Source organism: Giardia intestinalis, chromosome 5 (genome assembly GCF_000002435.2).
Source record: "Giardia intestinalis strain WB C6 chromosome 5, whole genome shotgun sequence".
NCBI lineage: Eukaryota > Fornicata > Diplomonadida > Hexamitidae > Giardia > Giardia duodenalis.
In genome coordinates, this window is record NC_051860.1 from 2,639,934 (window position 1) to 2,659,476 (window position 19,543).

A 19,543-nucleotide genomic window follows, 5' to 3' on the forward strand; every position below is an offset into this window, starting at 1 on the left:
AAGCCCTCTGTGCTGCTTCATCTGTGTATGCTCTGTGGTAGTGGTGTCGTGGACTTGCGCAGACGCTAGACAACGTGCTAATTTTCGGTCTTTTTGTACGTTGATGGGAGATGTACCCACAGAGTAACACTCCTAACATTATTACCTGTTAGGTACACTGATCGAAATTGACCGGGGCGATCTGAGAGCATAAAGGTCAAAGCCATGGACACTATTCGGGATGTGAGTGGCTAACTTGCATGCATGCATGCATGCATGCACTTGTAGCTAAAACCGTGGGGCAAAGGTCACTTGGGCTCTTTCGTAACCTGTCTGTGACCGTAGCAAAGCGCTCGGGCTGATTAAAGAAATCTATGGTTGTGTTTACCTTTTTGGACACGTAAACGCACGCGCTTAATTACGTAGCCGGCCACGAAAGCAATTGAATGAAGGTAAATTTGACTTTGGGTAAATAAAGTTAAATGTGGCCCACCTTCGCTAAATATGAAGAGTACTATGACTTCACTGTCTCGCGTTCCATAGAAAAGGATTGCTACTGTTATACTTTAGCCCCATCATCACCCATTTCTGTTCCTGGTGTAATCAAATTTTTGAACTGCTACTTCTCCTCCGTGCTAATACTTTTCACTCACGTTAATACGTCAACTCGCGTACAGGCCACGGAGTGGATTCAGCTCATGCCAACTCCATACCTTGCCGAGGGAGGTACAGATGTCTTTACAATTTACCGCGAAGCCTTTCTTCCACCGTACAACAAAGAGAATGGTGCCTTAGATAAGCTAGAACTAATACATCTTCTTTGCAAGCAGCCATCGCCAATGTGGGCCAACACCTCATTGTCACAATTTACTCTGTTTCATCGCATATATACCGATGTGTCGCGCTTGACACAGCCGCAGGCGCCCCAAATGATGTTTCAAGACAGATGCGAGCGGAATGGTACGCTTGTTTCCAAGAAAATATATACATTATTAAATTCCATCGCAGGGGCTCAGTACTACCTAGAGCAAGTTCAGGAACTGGATAAGAACGCACAGGTAAGCCCCACTACCAACCCAACTTCCACAGATGTCATTTGCACAGACTTGTCTAAGTACTGAGTCCGGCCCACCATCAGTCGATGCTCTCAATGTAATTTTCTAACTTAACAAACGTAGGAAAATCGATATAAGAGGTTCTAGCATACATTTGATTGCAGATGTCCTCAATTATTGCCCTTTTCCTATCGTGGTCTCTCTCCGAAAGATCCTGTCTCCACAGCCTATGCCGAGAAGAGGCAACGGACTGGTCTGCTTGGCGTCCCTTCTCCACACGCGGAAAGTACCTGTAGCGCCAGCTGACTGCAAAAGCGTGAGGTGGCATGACATAAGGTGTTCCCGTGGTCGTGGTCGTGGAGGTGCTTGTGCTAACATTCATTCCGGGGGCGCGTGCATATCGTCCACCAGCCGAGCCCGGCGGGAGCTCAATTCGCATGTGCCCAGGGATTCTCACCCTCGCTGGGTGCATCAGCATAGCACCGTTCATTGGGTACTTATTTATCTGGGCCACATGGGGAGGGAGCTCTCGCCCAGCCTGCTCTACGGCCACCCGATTCATTCTTGCTGATAATGACGTGTCTACTTGCAGTGCCATAACACTAGGAGGAACGCATGTGCGGGCAGAATGAGTTTCATAGGAGTTCCTGTACTTTGCGGCGGCATCTGCCAGCAATCCCCCAAGGCAACCTCTTGTGATACGAGCATCCCTCTGCTCTCTACCGGGTCTCTCAATGAGCTTCTCCTCGTCTTCCTCAAGGAACCCGTAGAGCTCGTTATTGATAAAACCAGAATCTACGCCAAAATCGGGCAACATTGCGGTAAGGAGCTCTTCTGACATGTTAGATGTAAGACCACTACTCTCTATTAACTTGGAATATTCGCCACCTTCCAGTTTGAGATTAGAGTAACTACTTGCACTTCGTATTATAGCGTTTTGTAGATTGGCTGAGTTGATAAAGGGATAGCGCCCCTGATTATAGCTAACGGGACCCTGCATCTGCCCTGGATGCTGAGCATTTGGGACGGTACCTATCCGGCTTAACGAGGACTTTATTAGTGTGTCACATATAGTGTTATTTAGAGTGTCTCGGAATAATAGCACGTGACTAGATTGAGAGCCATCTCCCTTATATGTATGGTCTAAGATCGCTCCAGATAGGATATCTCGCTGAGCCTGAGTGAATGTGTACTTCCCATAAACGCGTGAAGGAGACGTAGCCGCAAGACAAACCCGGGTGTTGAACTGTCTTGCGACCTCTGCTTCTCCTAGTTCAGTAAGGGAGCCTCCTAGATTAGCGTAGAAAGCCAGAATTGCAATCGCCTGACTAAACTGGACGTAGTTGTCCCTCAGCTCCTCGTCAGTACCTCTAAGTACATATTTATCGTTAGTAAAATTCTGCTTCCAGAGAATAATATTTGCGTACTGCTGAAATGCATGCAGACAGGTGACAGGTGAAAAGTCTCTGTGCTTAAGTCGTGACGAAACGGCGATGAAGTTGAAGCTGTTCTCTCTTGTTAGGTCAACGATTTCCACTAGCTGCGCGAAGGACCAGCGAGGGAAGTCGTTTATATGCAATAAGTAGGAATAGTAGCGCTCTTCCGATAAAAGGGGGAATGGAGGAATAGTAAGGCTTTTGATTGTGCTCCTGTAGCGATTAACCAGGCTCTTGCCGCTTTCGTTTGCGAAGGGTGTCAGTAGTGCCACCGGAGGGATGTATCGATGGTCGCTTGCAGTTGGATGTACATCAGAGAGCTGCCCTGTTACTAAAACCTTGGTGGCTGGTTTAATATAATGCTGAAGAGATGCAAATGGATGATTGGAGGCCCTGGGTTCATTGTTGTTGCTCATGAAAAGTTACTTTAGATCTGGAAGTTTAAATTTGGAAGCTCTATTGTTGGCATTACCGGTGAGTTCATCATGAGGCCAACTCCTAGTTCTTCCAAGAACACTACAACGCCTCAGGGACCGGGAGATCTCTCTGCAAGTTCTTCTAATTCCGTTCGCCCGTCGCATAGGACGCAGTTGATACACAGTTCAAAGGGAACCAGTGAGAATGCTACCAATGATAATCTAATACGTTTGACACAAGAAAATCTATATTTACGGACGAGACTAGAGCAAAGCAAGGTCTTATTACGGGATATCACCAATGCAGCAAAGATTAATAATAGCCAGTTGGAGTTAATGAAGACCTATAAAGAACAGTATGAGGGAATGTCCAAGCGTTTAGCAGATGTAGAAGCAGCGTACTTAGCAGATGCCGAACGGCTCCAGCAACTCTTGGCTGACAATCAAGTATTACAGCGTCAAATTGGAGAACTAACTGTGGTAAACAATGCCTACTGTGAAGCCTTGACAGGCCTTCAGAGTATGCACGGGGAGATGGTTGAGACCCATACAAAGGCTGTCACTTCCAATCCAACCCTGGCTTTGTCAACAGATTATACTGCACTTAATAATGCACTTAAGAAAGACGTCCAAAAACAGCTGCTAGCAGGCATTGAGTCTAGCTTAATGCAGCTAATATCAAAGCACGATCCTTCTACCGCAAACGCCGGACGTGGAACGTCTAGAAGCATAATATCTAAATCTAAATCCAAATCAAATAGTACAATTAACAATTTACAAATAAAATTAGACAGATTGGCAGTAAAATCTAGGTCGCGAAGCAGCTCTTATGGCGCTCATAAAAGGAAGGAATCTGGAAAAGTCGCAAGAACAGCCAGTAGCGGAGCTAAGCGAGCTCGTAGCACGGGCGGCTCTGGAACTGCTTCTACAAAGGTCACTCTTGATCAAGTTACTAGGTTAACATTTAAAGAAGCGGAGACACCGCGACAAAATATTGAGCCAAGACCATCGTTGTCCGAGTATCCGTACAGAGATTCCTCTCATGTATCTTCAGAACTGGAGGGATCTAGGGTCCCCGACAATAGCTTTACAGCACGAGATGTGGGCACAATAGAAAGCGGGGGATGTACGCCTTCCTTTTCTACTAAGGGTGCTCAGTCGAGTCAAGTAACCCCTGGTACAAGCAATCCTCAACCGAAGCGGTCCACCACACTTAGTGACACCCTTCAAGGAGGCGATGTTTATGGGAGTACTGATAACGTTGCCTTTGTGTCGGTCAACACATCACTAGTTAATGAGAAAATAGACCATGCAGAGCAAGGACTGCACCAAGGAGTAGTAGCTCCTGGGCACATCTCCGAATTTTATAAGCAGCATATCCGGACAGTTACTGAGCCTCTACTGCAAAGCATTGCTGGCCTAGAACATGATAATAAAACACTACAAGTTGTAGTGGAATCTAAGGACAAGGAGATATGCATGTTAAAGGAAATGTTAGCTAGATTATATGCTAAGCCAGAAGGCATACAACCAGGTTCAATTGCTCCAGCATTTTCAGAATCATCGTCCACTATAGGCAGTAGTGCTGAATATTCTAATCGTTTGTCTAATAATAGCACATCCTATTCGCATACAGATAGAGGACTCAAAGACATGGAATCCATTGGTATGTGTACAGGGAGCGGACTTAATACGAGTAACACTAGTTTAAGATGCAAGGATCTAAACACATCTAAGGATGCGCTAGGCTCTAGCTCTCCTCGTAAAGACTACAAAATAGCGTCATCTGGGGACTATGCCGTGTTGAGCGATGTTGAACGGGTGCGCAGCATTTTGCAAGACGTGGAGAAGATGCAGCAACAAATAGTTTCTGAAACGCCGAGCTCTTGAAGTCACAAACAGTCGCATTGAGCATTGGGACTCTTTTATCCGGTGCCAATATAACTTAACCACGTATGACCTCTGAGTGACCCCTTGTGCCTCGAAGGTTTCAAGTTTTGTAAATTGTTATCTTGCTTGCTAATCATATCAACTCAATCCTATCTATCCAAAAATTAAAACGGAACAATGTCTGAAGCGAGCCCTCAGGGTATCCAAGTAGAAAATCTGAGAGCCACCCTTGCTGACGACCTAATTCCTAATGAGCTGCGGGACACATTTAATGGAAAGCTGCACTTTTACCAAAAGGAGACAGTCAACTTTCTAATTTTACGCTACAATGAATATATGCGCAATTTAGACAACCCAGACATTAAGTCAACTCAGCAACACATCAAGAAGCTCACTGGGTTCATCGTAGGGCATGAAATGGGTCTTGGAAAGACGGTTATGGTACTGTTTTTCTTGCGCTGCATAATCAAGCATCCACACCCTGTGATGCGTCCCCAGCGCATTGTCATTGTAGTGCAGAAAGTACTAATCCCGCAATGGAAGCAGGAGATAAGCAGATGGTGCCAAGCAATTCCGCTTTATACATATCACGGAAGCCATCAGCAGCGCAGACAAAAGCTTATGCGTGCGAAAAATGAGCGCGTATGCATCATCTTGACAACGTACGCAATGATAAGTAACGATGGGGAATACATTATGAGTGTTTTGAAAGATACAAACCCATCTTACTCCAGCCTTCTCCCATCCGTAGCTTCTGACTCGTCTAGTAGCACTTCTATTGATTCCATTTCTGCACAACCTATAACAGCTGTGACTCCTAACGCTATAGGCAATGCCGAAACAGGATCTACTGATCAAGTGGACCAAGAGCTTTCCAGCTCCAGTAGCTTCCTCGACCCAGTGTCTGAGTTCTCTTGGATGATAAAGAAGCGATCAGAGACTCCTGGGAAAAGCGCTGCGGCAGAGGCTGCACATCGTTTAAAGCACCTTTCTCTTCAGAGTCCATCTGAGCCCAAACCAAAGCATAATAACACTAACGAAATCATCCATCCTTCTTCACAACTGCCCACTCTCCCTGCCTCACAGGCTCAAACAACAAATAGCACTTCAGTCCAGGGTAATGATAGCAATCCAGAAAATCTCATGTATCTTGCTCCTCCTCCATCCAGCAAGCTTCCAAAGCATTGTATAGACATCCTTATTATGGACGAGGCGACCGCCATTAAGAATACTGCTACTAAGATATCACGGGGGTTGAAGAGTATAGACGCAGGCTTTAAGCTAGCGCTGACCGGCACACCTGTGATCAACAACCTGGGTGAGCTTTGGGCAATCGCCGATTATATTAATCCTGGATACTTTGGAAATCGAACTCAATTCGATAAAAATATTGCTAAACCCATTAATACTGGCGAGCTTCAGGACGCCACGGCGCGCGAGAGGTTCATTGCACAAAAGGTACGACGGGCTCTTAAAGCTAAGCTTTACCCCATCCTCATTCGCCGCACAACTGCAGATCTTGGGTCCTTAGACGTCAACAAGATAACCATTACGTTCTGGATCCCACTTAACGAAGTCCAGTTTATCCTGTACGGTTCTGCACTTAGAGCAAAAGCTTTCCAGGAGATTTATTGCAACTCATCCAACTACACAAAGATGATTTATTTGCTGCATCTCTTGCGTAAAGTGTGCGACAATCCTTGTGAGCTATCCACAGAGGACGCTGGTTTCTTTAAGGGTAACTTAGAAAAGGCAATCCTTAATATAAAGCAAAAAGCAACGCAACCACAGGCCCGCGATGGCGACTACCTGCAGATTCTAGAAGACCTACAGATATCTAAGGCATCAGACCAAGATCTTCCTCAGCAAGACCCTCCACGCTTGGCTAGATCAAGTTCCGCTAATGATACTGATATTCCTCTTATCAATGGTCAGCCTACCTTGTCTCACGACATGGAACACGTCAAAAGAACCGGTGAGATGGATGCAGTAGATACACCTGAACGAGCTGGTCTCAATGAAGAAGATAGTAGCGACAATGAGCAGGACGCCCAAGAATGGGCATTGGCGCGCTCATTTGATGAATACATCCACAAATCCCCAGATCACTACGACCTTACGGTTCGGAGTATCACCGCTCTCTCTAGCAAGTATTCACTTTTCATGGAACTAATTACTCATATCAAGAACAACAACCATCGTGCACTCATTTTTTGCGACTACCAGATAATATTCAGCATGCTGGAGCACCTACTGTCCCATAATGATATTCCATATTTACGTCTTGACGGCACGATAGCCGATGTTTCTGAACGTGATAGGATCTGCAAAAGCTTCAACGCAAACAAAAGGTACACCGCTCTTCTCATCTCAATTAAGCTGGGCTCCATGGGTCTTAATCTTACTGGAGCAAATAGGGTAATTCTGTTTGCCCCTGCGTGGAGCCTGCAAGTAGAAGAGCAAGCGATAGCTCGAGCCTATCGAATGGGACAGAAACACAATGTGGTAGTCTACAAGCTGGCCTGCATCAACACATTGGAGGAGAAGATGGTGGTGCGCCAACTGCAAAAGGCCGGTATAGCTAATGTAACACTCGACGATGAGAAACACAGATCTGTAATCAAGAAAACTGATTTGGGCAATCTATTTGAGTTCAGCCCTAGCAAAAGATTGGAAGGGCAGTTGCCAGAGAATATTAAACATCACGCAACATCAGAACATGTGCGGTGGACGATTCAACAGGCGCTTGGGTCATCATGGTGCGGTGACGAACAAACAGAAGCGGATAAGGAGTTGGAATTTGTGAACTCTTTAATCACTAGGGACTTTTGTATCGATGTGTCAGTGCTTGATTATCTACACAGTAAAGCGAACATAGACAAGGAGATGGATATCTCCGAGCAGGCATCGTCGCAGCTGGGAGCATCAGACTTTGATAGAATCTTATCCGTGGGGCTAGAAGCGTCTTCCAAGCCGGAAGAAGATAACTCAGGAGGAGAAAACCATGCGAACCTGGTGTTCATTTATATTGAGTCTCATCGTACTAACTATTTCCGAAGTATCATGGTAGCAATCTTCACTTATTGTAAAGTTCGACCATCAAATCTTGATGACGCGCTGAATGCGTACTCTAAACGATTGCGTGATAGCATATACACTATGAAAAAGAACAGCAATCACACCAGGACTTACATACCCAGACCATTTGTTCCATTTGTGAATCCAAAGAACCTCGCCCACGTTGCCGAGTGGCAGTGCTACCTCGCGTGGGCAGTTCTGAGGGCATCTATTCACACAGCCGACGCAGAAGCTTTCCCACCCGAACTTCAGGACTTCAAAATAACATCGCGTGAGAGACTAGCGTTCGCAACATCCGACCCTAAGATTCAAGAACTGTATGCCTACTTTAACTTTCAGCTTAATAGTATCATTTCTCACTTCACAATTGAAATAAAAGGGAGCCTGATTGCAGAGATGCCAGACATTTGCGAGATTTGCAGCACAAACACCGTGGAGGAATACGTCATTTACCTGCACAATCTGGTTGTCAGTAGAATCAAGCTCCTAATGAGCAATAAGAGTACCTTTAGACCCACTCCCACTTATCCTGCAACGCTGAACATAATATGCTCTTTGTGTCAAGCCAATAAAATACCTTTAGCAACTCTAATTGCAGCATATGACAATCCGCAGAATTGGATCAATTCAAGGTTCAAGCAAGCGCCTCAGATAGAAAAGGAGAAAAAGAAGATTCCATTACTCTGGGGCCCGATGGCAAATGAGTTTGAGAAAGTACAGAAGTCTACGCTGACTAAACTGCTACAGAAGATGTATGGTCATATCAATTACGCTATCCTTGACACATGCCTACTTGATTCTAAACCATTGGATCCAGCGGGTCAGGCAACAACTAATACCATATCATTAAGCGACGTCACAACGTGCTTTGAAGATGAGATAGTTATCATGCAAGCAAACGACACCTTCAGCAAGATACTGAGTCAGTACCGCTTGATGAGCAACGAGGTTAGGGCAGTAATTCTTCAGGATACTTATCAGAAGCTATGCCACTATCAGACATTACTGCCAGACAATGCTCATCACATAGCTCCCGCCCAATTTACTAACCTCATCGCTGTGTCCGCGCCGAATGCACCTCAGCATACCTACGAACCTGAGTCCAATGTTAGTGTTAGAGAGAAATTGCAGACTGAGGCACAGCCCAGTGGTTCTAACGCGAAAGGCTACGAAGACGAGGAATCAATTGATATACTTGCGTGAGAACCCATTGCGCAAGTCCACACTGAGCTATCTTTTGATGCCCTTGGCTCTACCTTCTACAGTACCCGGTGTCACAAAATTGAAAACCTTTTCCGAAATCTTAGCATCTTCGAATAATAACAGTAGTGAGGATGGAGTGGCAAGTCTCCCCTGCAGCTGCTTGGCAACTTCTTCCACTTCATTCGTAGGCAAGTAGCGCCGAAGATTCTGCACGAACTTGGAAGTGCCAAGGCAAGAGCACAGGGCAGCGTAATCCAGTTTCAATCTTGCTCCATCTGCACCAAGAGTGCTGCAATCTCCCAGGACATGTTGTGCATGCGCCTTATCTCCTCTAAAGAGCTTCAAGCTGGATAGCTGGGCTGTTGTTGAACGCTCAGTTAGAGATAGGGACAAGCAGTTCCCCACAATTCTTGCAAACTCCATCAGCTCTGTTTCTCTACCTGTCTCGTGTCCGAATCTAATCTTTATGCAGCAACTCACGAAATCAATCAGATCGGGCCCTTCCTCCGTAAGAATATTCTCTATCTCGGGAGAAAGGCTGCCTGAGTGGTCATCGGAATTAGGTTCAAGCAGATTGTGTAGATGGAGATTGACTTTGGCTCTGAAAGCGTCAGCGGTAGTGTTCGGCGATAACGTATACCCACAAACCATACAGTACGAAAGAAAAAGATCATAAATTTGTTTCTTATATGTTTGAATGAAGAGCATGCGCATTCTGAACAAATAAACATTGTGTTTTTGCGAGGCATCTTGTCTGGGCGGTTTTGGGTTGGAGGGGCTAGAGTTATTATTTGTGCGAGGGTTGTCATGCTCTAGTGGAAGAAAGAACACAACTCGAGATATGATTGATTCTAGAAGAGTCAACCCCAGTGAATACACATCTCCCAAAGCATCAAGAGACGTGGGTGTTACACTTTCTTGTCGGTCAAAGAGGGAACCATTAGTAGAAAGGAAATCATAGCATCTGAGCGTCGATTCAGGCGCCCTGTACACGAGGGTGCACGTTGTTCCCGTTGAAATGGGGGAGTAGTGATCGGCGGAAAGAACCTCAGGCTCAGCGTAGTTAGCAGAAGCACTTGGAGAGGAATAAACACAATATTTAGCCATCCCCAGGTCTGCAAGAAAAGCAGAGCCGTTGCCATCCAGAAGAATGTTCGACGGCTTGACGTCTCTGTGTGCGATCCCCAGTCTGTGAAGGTTCCGAAGACAAGTAACCACAGAGTGCCAGAAGAACACCATCTGGGACAGTGTAAAGCTGCTTACTAAGTTGTACGTTCGGAACCTTTCACAGTCGTGTGGATAGAGCGGAGTGACAAGGCAGATTAGCGAAGAGCAGTTCTCGAAATGCTTCGCAAAGGGTAAGTCTTTCGTTGTATCATCGAGTCGTAATTTGAAGCTCGAGATAAGATCGATTGCAGGATTCTTAAAAGGCTGGCCGCCAGCCGTAACCTGAGCCAGGTATGCGAGTAAGGTCACTTCACGCAGCACCAGATGGTTGAAAACGCCTGAAATGCCGACAGCCTTGAGAGCAACAGGTTTGCCCGTCTCCTTATCTATCCCCTTGTAGATCGTGCCGTACGCGCCTGCTCCGAGGTATCCTGCGGGTGACCAGTCGATCGCATACCGCTCGAGGGAAGAGGGGATGGTCGGCTGTGGCTCGGTCATCAAAACAAGGGAAAATGCCGGGACCGGGAATCGAACCCGGATTGTTCGGACCACAACCGAACGTACTAGCCTTTATACGATCCCAGCCCGGCGGGCGCGACAAGCTAAAACCAACGGAAATAATCGTATTGGCAGATGGTTTGTGGTGTGAAATGCGTTCGGCTATGGAACAGCTGATCCAATCCACACTACAGACATCATGTGATACTTGCACGAGACTTCCACGTACTATAGCTCCCCACATAGGGCGGGCTCCCAAGGCTGCAACAGGGCCACTAGGGGTCTGCTCAGGGAGCCGCAAGGCAGCACCAGCAGACTGCTCCCAACGGTGGTGCTCTTTACGCTATCGAGACGGAGGCGCCGTTCTTTGTCCTTTGCCTCTGCTGCTGTGTTAGGGCTTGATCTACCGGGCCTGGCAGGAATAGCGGTACCAGAGGGTGCTACCATAGCAGGCGTCCCGGTACGTCTTCCGGCAGGATGGATTGCCATACAATGGAGAGTGTGGTTGAAAACCCTGCTGCTTACGGGAAACCAGTTCGGACCGCCTGCTGTCTTGGTGTGGCCGTGCTGCCCAGCTGGATCAAGGTAGTAGTCCCACTGAAACCCGTCACCTTCACGGACACCTTCTACCCTCTTGCAAGATAGGAACTGAGTGCTGAGGACAGTACAGAGGTCACAGTCCCAAACACAATACTCGCGCAGCGTGCTGGACGACAGCCTGCTGGACTACCCGTTCGACACCAGCAACAAGCTTGTCGGGGCGAGCAGGGCTCTCGACGCCGACGCCGCCTCGACGGTCGTCGTCAACGGGAAGCTGACGTCCATCGAGGCCAGAACCCTGTTGGGGCGGGTGCACACCATGGAGCTTCTGCTCGACCAGTCGGCCCAGACGATCGGGGAGCTGCGCCGCGAAAACGCCAGGCTGCAGCGGGTCATCCTGTCCAAGGACGCATCGACACCCAATCACAATGAAGAGTGGATCAAGAATATTCACTTCAAGATTTTGCGGAGAGTGGCCACTAGTTGCCTGAGGTTCCTCCTTTCCCTTCGAGGATGGCTATTATCTTCTTTTGACCCAACTGCCTGGCTATGTCAAGGGCAGTCCTTTTACCATTATCCCTCATGTCTCCCTCCTCTTCCAGGAGCAGCCTGGCACACTCTGTGTGGCCATTCTGTGCTGCAAACATAAGGGCTGTTAGTCCACCACTCCCTTGCATTCCCCCCTCCTTCTCTAGGAGCAACTCGACACACTTCTGATGGCCGTTCCCTGCTGCCCACATGAGAGCAGTCTTACCATTGCTATCCTTCATGCACCCTTCCCTCTCTAAAAGCAGCTCGACGCACTCTATCTTATTGTTCTGTGCTGCAAACATAAGGGCCGTCATTCCACCACTCCCCTGCATACGCCCTTCCTTTTCTAAGAGTAGCTTGACACATTCTATGTGACCTTCCTTTGCTGCAGCTATGAGGGCGGTCCATCCGTCAGTCCTCTGCATGCGCCCCTCCTTCTCTAGGAGTAGCTCGACGCACTCTGGGTAGCCTTTCTCTGCTGCCCTCATCAGTGCTGTTTCCCTGTAGGTGAGCCAGTGGCCTATCTTGACATCCCCCGTCGCTGTCTGTTTCCCCTGGAGGGGAGCAAGTGCCTTCACAGTCGTCAAATCGTTTCTGTCGACAGCTCTCATGAGCGCTGTGACTCCATCCTTATCGGTGGGATCGAGGAGCTCCACGATGTCCTTGCACCCCGCCCTCGCTGCTATGATCAGTGCAGTGTCTCCATTGCTATTCTTTTTGTCCTTGTCAGAAAGGTACTTCTTGACTGTTGTGACGTCCCCATCCGCAGCAGCGCGCATGAGTGGGGTCCAGGATGAGACATCATGCTCACTCGTGCGCTTACAGAGCAGTCTGGCACAGTCTGGATGACCATATCTCTCGGCTACATCGAGGGCGGTCTCTCTATCATTATTTTTTATATCCTTTTCTCTCTCTAGGAGTAGCCTAGCACAGTCTGAGTGGCCATATTTTGCTGCACACATAAGAGCGGTCCATCCGCCACTATCTCTCATGCCTCCCTCCTTCTCCAGGAGTAGCTTAATACATTCTAGGTGACCTTTCTCTGCTGCAAACATGAGGGCTGTCATTCCATCACCCCTCTGCATGCACCCCTCTTTCTTTAGGAGCAATCTGGCACAGCCTGTGTGCCCGCTGTGTGCTGCAAACATAAGGGCGGTCCATCCATTATTATCTCTCAGACCTCCCTCCTTTTCTAGGAACAACTCGACGCACTCCGGGTGGCCATACCATGCTGCAAACATGAGGGCGGTCCATCCACTACTATCCCTGAGACCCTCCTCCTTCTCTAGAAGCACCTTCGCTGCCCCTGCATGACCACGTGCTGCTGCCCTCATCAGTGCTGTTCCCTTACAGATGGGCCAGCGGCCTATCTTGACATCCCCCGTCGCTTTCTGTCCCCCCTGAAGGGGGAGGAGGGCCCGCACGGCCGGTAGGTTGCTTCTATCAGCAGCTCTCATGAGGGCAGTGACTCCATCCTCGTCGGTGGGATCGAGGAGCTCCACTATGTTCTTGTGCCCTGCCCTTGCAGCTATGATTAGCGCAGTCTCGCCGTCATTGTTCTTCTTATCTTTGTCCGAAAGGTACTTCTTGACCGCCTCAACGTTTCCGTCTGCAGCAGCGTTCATGAGGGGCGTCCAAAACGAACCTTCATGCTTGCGAAGAAGCAAAGCTATATCTGTGTGCTTGTTCATGAGGGCATGCATAACGGCGGTGTTTCCGTCCTTATCCTTCATCTCCTTCTCGTGCTCGAAGAGGATCTCCACTGCTCCCTGGTGGCCCTGACGTGCAGCCCACATGAGTGCCGTCATCCCAGTGATATCTGCACGCCTCTTCTCATGGAGACTGCTCTTGATTGCATTGGTGTCCCCAAAGTATGCAGAGTAGATAAGGTTTGTCCAGCCTAAGGCATCACGCTCGCCTTTGCGCTCACAGAGCAATCTGACACAGCCTGTGTGGCCATTGTATGCTGCAAACATGAGAGCAGTCCACCCATTACTATCTCTCATGCCCCCCTCCTTTTCTAGAAGCAGTCTGGCACACTCTGTGTGGCCTTTCTCTGCCGCAAACATGAGGGCTGTCATTCCACCACTCTTCTGCATGCATCCTTCTTCTTCTAAGAGTAGCTTAACGCACTCTGTGTAACCATTTTGTGCTGCAAACATGAGGGCGGTCTTATCATTGCTATCCTTCATGCGCCCCTCCTTCTCCAGGAGTAGCTTAATACATTCTAGGTGGCCGTTCTGTGCTGCAAACATGAGGGCGGTCTTGCGGTTGCTATCCCTCACGCCGTTTTCTTCCTTCACAAGTAGCTCTACCACTCTTTCGTGCCCACGCACTGCAGCTATCATTAGAGCTGTTCCATCACGTATGACCCAGCGGCCTATCTTGACACTCCCCTTATTCGGTCCAAGCTGAGTAGGTTGATCATCAATAATCCTTTCCACTTCCTCCGCATTACCTTTGTAAGCAGCCCACATGAGGTCAGTTGCAAAATAGTCCCTCGTAAGAGCAAAAGTGCCAACTTCTTCGCCTTCAACTTCTCTAGCAGGAACGTCACTCAGCATTTTTTATTCCATCAAAGCTAAAATAGAGTAAATGATATAATGTCATTCCATGTATGATAGCATAACTATGCGCTTGCTCTTCTTTTCTTACTTTGCTAGTAATTATGTAACATATGGTGTTCACTGCGCCCATGACCCCGGCCTCTGTCCCTTCGTGCTGCAACTGACCGGGATCTTGTGACAGTCATGATCTCCGACGCCTTATGTTTACATCTGTGAGTCTTCTATGGTTGAGAAGAATGTCTGTACGAACAGTATGGGGCTCTCCCATGGTTCGCAGCTACACCCATTGCAGAATCTCCCTGAAAATAGCCTGCACCACTTCCCCGTCATCCTATCGGAGGAAAGATCAATCTCTTTGTTGCTAATATTTGCGGTGAGAAAGCCAAGCGCAAGGCTGTCGTGCATCGAAGTCCATTTCTGTAGACCGTAGCAAGCTCCCGCTTTGGTTTGAAAAGCTTCACTGAACCTGCTCTACAGCTGACCATCTAATGCATACTCTTCTATCTGTCTGAGCAGTAAATTGTAAGGTCAACTAAACCTCAGACATCTTCCTTTTCTAAAATTAGGATTATAGGCTTCATCATGATGGGTATGAGGTTATGACAGCAATCCTTTGACCTGGGAAGAAGAGTGACAGGGTATCTTGTTTATGAACGTGCTTGTTTATATATGAACGTCAAAAGACTGCCTAGCGCACGGAGAAACTTAAACCCGATTTGAGAATTTAGCCAAGTTCTGCAGTTTGCGAACCTAGCACGAGCCTGCAGTTCATGGGTGTCTATCCCCACAACCCCAAGTATCCAAGGAAGACCTCCTGTTACTAGATTTAAGTAGGATGCCTGGTAGTCCTTCCCTTGCAGCGCACGTTCGAGACAAGCCCGGAGATCTTCAGCTGCGCACGACTGCATTCGCCGGGCCTTCAGTAACTGAATAAGTGGCGCAATCCCTAATCGCACTTGTGATATCTCTTTGCCATCCCCACCGGCGATCTGTTCTCGAGCTCTCCACTCCAAGAGAACTCGCTTAATCACAATCAGGGAATACAGCTGTGCATCGTAGGACACTTGCCCGTCTGACAAGTATCGGGAGTTGTATTTATGCAGCTTTGGGTTGGCGAGTAGCTCCCTCACTTGCGCTGCAAGGGGAGATGCACACAGTGGGCAAGCCTCAACCTGCCCTGAGAGTTTCACAAGCGCCCGGAGACGCGCAGACGAAGAGAAGGAGAGGGACACTTCTATTTACTACTTCTATTTACTTAAACATAGATAAGGTCATCCAGGACCCGACCCTTTGCATACCCTGGCCGGCTAAGAATGTCACTGCCATCCTTGGTGGTGCACAGACCAACTGTGTTGTTTGCGGCAGCAACCGCTGAGGCGTAGGCGCCAAAGAGCGTCGCATGCGCCACACCATCACCAACGCCACGCGGAAGCGGCCGACCATGGCTGACAGCAGGTGACCCTGAACTCAGCCCCATGGTGCTATCGCGGGACATAGACGAGCGCGCAAGTGCAGAGTCCTCCAGAAAGCCTGCGGAGCCAGAGAAGATGGGCGCCTTGCCGGCTGAGTAGCTGAGGTAGTCTATGCTCTCAAAGTTGTCATAAACCGGCCTAGAAACGTCGCGCGAAGACTCCATGCAAGAGCGGATGCTTCTCACTGCGCGATCGTCGTGGTCCGACGACGAAAGGAATCTGCTAGTGGTGGTTAGCGAGTCGCTCAAAGCGAAGGCATGGTTCAGATCCTGCGGGTGCTTGACGCGCGAGTGCCTGCTGGCGGTCTCTGCAGCAGCCTGAATCCCGTTGAGGCGGCGAGCAGTCTCGATGCGAACAGAATCGTTCAGGGGCTCCTCGTGGTGTCTGAACTCCCTGCGGACGTAGGAAATTCCGGATCTGTGCTCAGGTCTGGGATCAGCGTAACAGTTAAAGGTTTGCTCGAAGTTCATTATTTTTATTTTGGTGTGGCGCGTAAAGGAGGCTCCTGTTTTGCGCGCGTTTTCTTTTGCGCATAAAAGAACGAATGGCTTTGCTGTGGACTATGGAGAAAAGAACCATTTGCAGTGGCGGGTTCGTGACTGTAAAGGTCTTTGACCAAGCCATTACAGGGTTTGATGTCCGCCACCCATGATAGTTCTTATTGCATCTCCATCGTTCATCCTTATGTAGCTAGTACCTTTTGAAGACGCCTGTTTGGCAGGTTCTCGCCTTTTCCCTCTGCAAGCAAGGAAGTATATGCAAAGCCCGCCTACGGTAAGAACTAGAAGAATAGGCACGATTACAGCCAGTGCTATCACGCTAGAGCTGGGGACGCACGTTATCCCATCAGAGCTCTTTTTAAATCCGTCCTTACAATTGCAGACATGCGTTCCAGTGTATGTTGATAGATCACAGACTCCACCCCCGCCGCAGACTTTCTCCGATTTAGACGACGCACCAAAGCATGCACTAGGCCAACACAGTCCCGTTGATGAATCAAGTCTATATGTATTTGCGCAACTACATTGCCATTCATCAGATCCTAAACTTGTCTCAAGACACTGCCCACCGATGCCACATGGGAGATTCCTTTCTCCACGCACCTCGATTGGACAACTAGGGTGCCAGCACTGAGCACCTAGTAAGAGGTAGCCGGCTTCGCATACGCACCCAAAAGAATCGGAGGATTCGTCGTATGAACATGTCCCCCGATTGCTGCACACAAGGCCGTTGTAGAAGCAGGACTCGTGTGCACAAACACTAGCTTTAGTGCCATTGGAGAAAACCTGCGTAGCTAGTTCAGTCATCGTATCACATTCAGTGCAGAACTCGCCAGTATATCCCTTGGGACACATGCAAACAGTACTCCCAGCAGACCTAGAATCTCGCCCTTTGCGGTGAGTTAACAAACTTATCGAGTCGTATTCAGCTTGTTTTAGCAGCCCCAATTGGAGGGCGTTGGAGGCGTCTATGCATACTCCACCATTTAAGCACTCGTTTCCTGGAGTAAGACAGTCACGTAGTGAGCACACATCACCCATTCTTCCCGGTCTACAATTGCATTTGGCAGACTCTCCGTCTTCGACACAAGTGCCATAACCGCTGCATGCAACACCTGCGTTATCTATTCCGCACGGATTCACGGCACAATCATTACCATAGAAAAACTTTGGGCATAGTTTGCAGACCATGTCACCAGTTGTTTCTATTACACAAACCCCTCCGTTGCATGCGTTGGGACTAATATCACAATTAAATGTCTCGCATGCAGATCCATAATGCCCCACCCTGCATTCGCACTGATAGATCGGCATTTCATTCTCCAACTTTGACCCAACAATACAGACTCCAGAGCCTGAACAGAGCCTTATATCACCGGTCTGGTAATCCTGCTCAACACCGCATGAGTTCAGGCCACAGTCCAGCCCGCTGAATCCCTCAAGACACTTGCAGTGCGACGTGCTAGAAATATAGGGAGACGTAGTGAAAAAGCACGTTCCCCCATTTAAGCACGAGGAGTCATTGACACAGTTGAATTCCTGGCAAAATACGCCAGTGAAGTGTGCTCTGCACTGACATTGGTACTCTCCTTCTTCGGTTTCCACGCATGTTCCTCCGGCGTTGCAAAGTATCCACTTGGGATTATCATATTCATCTATGTAATTATAATCGGCTTGGGCGCCACAGTATACATTTTCGCACTTAGGTCCAGAGAAGCCAGTCAAGCATCGACAGCCACCCGTTGTACATATCCCGCGCTCGTTGCATACTGTTTCATGGCTTCCATTAAAAGTCCTGCAATTCTCGTGATCTTCCTGTCCAACGTGTACATCACATATGGCGCCACTAAAGGAACTAAGGCATGTGCAGCTGAATTCGCTACCAGTATCGGAGGCGCTCCGCCTGCAAAGACCATTGCTCGAGCAGTAAGTGTATGGGATATTAGCCTCTGGATCGTCAAGGAGGGTTGGGTCAGTGCCTTCTTTGAGAGATACGCCACACCTGTTTATCTCACAGCTACTACCTTGTACCCCGAAGGGACACTCACACTTACCATTGTCATTGCAGCGCCCTATCGATGAGCAGTCCTTATAGGATGTGCATCCACTCGCTAAGACAACGGCGATGAGTACCCATGCTGGCAGATTTGGCAGCATAGATCTTTTTATTTTCTATCTAAAAAGAGTATGCGAAACACAGGTTTGCACTTGTATTAGTGCATTCGCATTAGTATCATATCATTGGTACCCCTTATTCTGCTTTAATCAGTTCTTTTAAGGTTAAGCCCTTGAGCAGTATCTTATCATATGCTTCGCCAGGATGGAAGAACCCCATTTCCACAAGGTCGCTGATGTAGATTCCTATGAGAGATGATGAAAATTGATGGGGAGTGATGATAGTACGTATGGTTCGTAGGCCCTTGTACTTGAACACAGGACTAAACGCAGGATCTGTGAGCATCCAAAGGCATCTACTAAGCCTAGTGAGAGGAGCAATTATCTTTTCTGTTATGTCAGCGTTGCTAATTCCTGCGCCTACTTGTTGGACCTTATTAAGGTGTGAAGGCTTAACAGCCATTAGAGCCAGGTTAAATAACACTGATAAAAGACAGTCGGAGTGAATCTCATTATTTAAAGGGTCAGCTCTGTAGCGGTCCCCGAGAGTTAGCACATTTTCTGTTAGACACTTTGTGAGAGGAAATGCTTCAAGAGGGAAGTCCAGAGCACCGTTTGAAATTAGAATGACGTCAAGCACTGCAGATATCTTTGGTATAAACATGAAAAGAAAAGATTGGAGGTCTTTTGAAAAGCGGTTAATTACTAAGCTTCCGGCGGCTTTATGGGCGGCCAAAATATCTGATAAGATAAGGTCGTATGAGCTGTCGTCAATGGTTACGTGAAACATTAGGTCATCAGTAACACTGATTAATATTGAATTGGGAAACAAAAACTGTTCTACAGCTCTAAGAATGTGGACAACGAAGCTTGTGATGCTATCTTGGTTGTCTAGCATCGTTTCTCCTGGGGCAGAAAACTTCAAAATGGAGTATAGACGGCATGAAACAGGGTGTCTGTTGTAAGATAAACCGGGAACAGCTGCATATGCCAAGAGCCCATTTCTCCTCCAATCTAAAGCTTCCTTTGAACAAGTAAGCACCTCCATCTCTTTTTATTTTTGTGAAGTCGGCTAACTATCTCTCCCTGCACTTCT

The 19,543-nt window shown here is 48.0% G+C and overlaps 9 protein-coding genes and 1 non-coding gene across 10 annotated transcripts; 3 read left to right on the forward strand and 7 right to left on the reverse strand.

The window, feature by feature from the left end:
- Positions 1-461: 461 nt before the first annotated feature.
- Positions 462-1,100, forward strand: GL50803_007893 (uncharacterized protein; the record flags this gene model as incomplete). The annotated part of the gene is made up of 1 exon (XM_001705004.1): positions 462-1,100. One exon carries the CDS (start codon positions 462-464, stop codon positions 1,098-1,100), a length of 639 nt encoding a protein of 212 aa, XP_001705056.1.
- A 13-nt stretch (positions 1,101-1,113) lies between these two features.
- On the reverse strand, positions 1,114-2,886 carry GL50803_0017532 (uncharacterized protein; the record flags this gene model as incomplete). Its single annotated transcript, XM_038045934.1, has 1 exon — positions 1,114-2,886. The coding sequence occupies one exon, from the start codon at positions 2,884-2,886 to the stop codon at positions 1,114-1,116; it is 1,773 nt and encodes a 590-aa protein (XP_037902290.1).
- Positions 2,887-2,955: 69 nt separating this feature from the next.
- On the forward strand, positions 2,956-4,776 carry GL50803_007891 (uncharacterized protein; the record flags this gene model as incomplete). Its single annotated transcript, XM_001705006.1, has 1 exon — positions 2,956-4,776. The coding sequence occupies one exon, from the start codon at positions 2,956-2,958 to the stop codon at positions 4,774-4,776; it is 1,821 nt and encodes a 606-aa protein (XP_001705058.1).
- A 177-nt stretch (positions 4,777-4,953) lies between these two features.
- Positions 4,954-9,057, forward strand: GL50803_007890 (putative Transcriptional regulator ATRX; the record flags this gene model as incomplete). The annotated part of the gene is made up of 1 exon (XM_001705007.1): positions 4,954-9,057. The coding sequence occupies one exon, from the start codon at positions 4,954-4,956 to the stop codon at positions 9,055-9,057; it is 4,104 nt and encodes a 1,367-aa protein (XP_001705059.1).
- Positions 9,058-9,084: 27 nt separating this feature from the next.
- GL50803_0014578 (Kinase, CMGC CDK) lies at positions 9,085-10,722 on the reverse strand (the record flags this gene model as incomplete). The annotated part of the gene is made up of 1 exon (XM_001705009.1): positions 9,085-10,722. One exon carries the CDS (start codon positions 10,720-10,722, stop codon positions 9,085-9,087), a length of 1,638 nt encoding a protein of 545 aa, XP_001705061.1.
- Positions 10,723-10,737: 15 nt separating this feature from the next.
- GL50803_00t0052 lies at positions 10,738-10,809 on the reverse strand. Its single transcript has one exon. It is a non-coding gene; the product is annotated as a tRNA-His (tRNA).
- A 932-nt stretch (positions 10,810-11,741) lies between these two features.
- Positions 11,742-14,357, reverse strand: GL50803_0021505 (Ankyrin repeat protein 1; the record flags this gene model as incomplete). The annotated part of the gene is made up of 1 exon (XM_001705012.1): positions 11,742-14,357. One exon carries the CDS (start codon positions 14,355-14,357, stop codon positions 11,742-11,744), a length of 2,616 nt encoding a protein of 871 aa, XP_001705064.1.
- A 1,258-nt stretch (positions 14,358-15,615) lies between these two features.
- GL50803_0015918 (uncharacterized protein) lies at positions 15,616-16,302 on the reverse strand (the record flags this gene model as incomplete). The annotated part of the gene is made up of 1 exon (XM_001705014.1): positions 15,616-16,302. One exon carries the CDS (start codon positions 16,300-16,302, stop codon positions 15,616-15,618), a length of 687 nt encoding a protein of 228 aa, XP_001705066.1.
- Positions 16,303-16,455: 153 nt separating this feature from the next.
- GL50803_0094003 (High cysteine membrane protein) lies at positions 16,456-18,489 on the reverse strand (the record flags this gene model as incomplete). Its single annotated transcript, XM_001705016.1, has 1 exon — positions 16,456-18,489. The coding sequence occupies one exon, from the start codon at positions 18,487-18,489 to the stop codon at positions 16,456-16,458; it is 2,034 nt and encodes a 677-aa protein (XP_001705068.1).
- A 94-nt stretch (positions 18,490-18,583) lies between these two features.
- GL50803_004414 (uncharacterized protein) lies at positions 18,584-19,495 on the reverse strand (the record flags this gene model as incomplete). The annotated part of the gene is made up of 1 exon (XM_038046108.1): positions 18,584-19,495. The coding sequence occupies one exon, from the start codon at positions 19,493-19,495 to the stop codon at positions 18,584-18,586; it is 912 nt and encodes a 303-aa protein (XP_037902291.1).
- Positions 19,496-19,543: the final 48 nt, after the last annotated feature.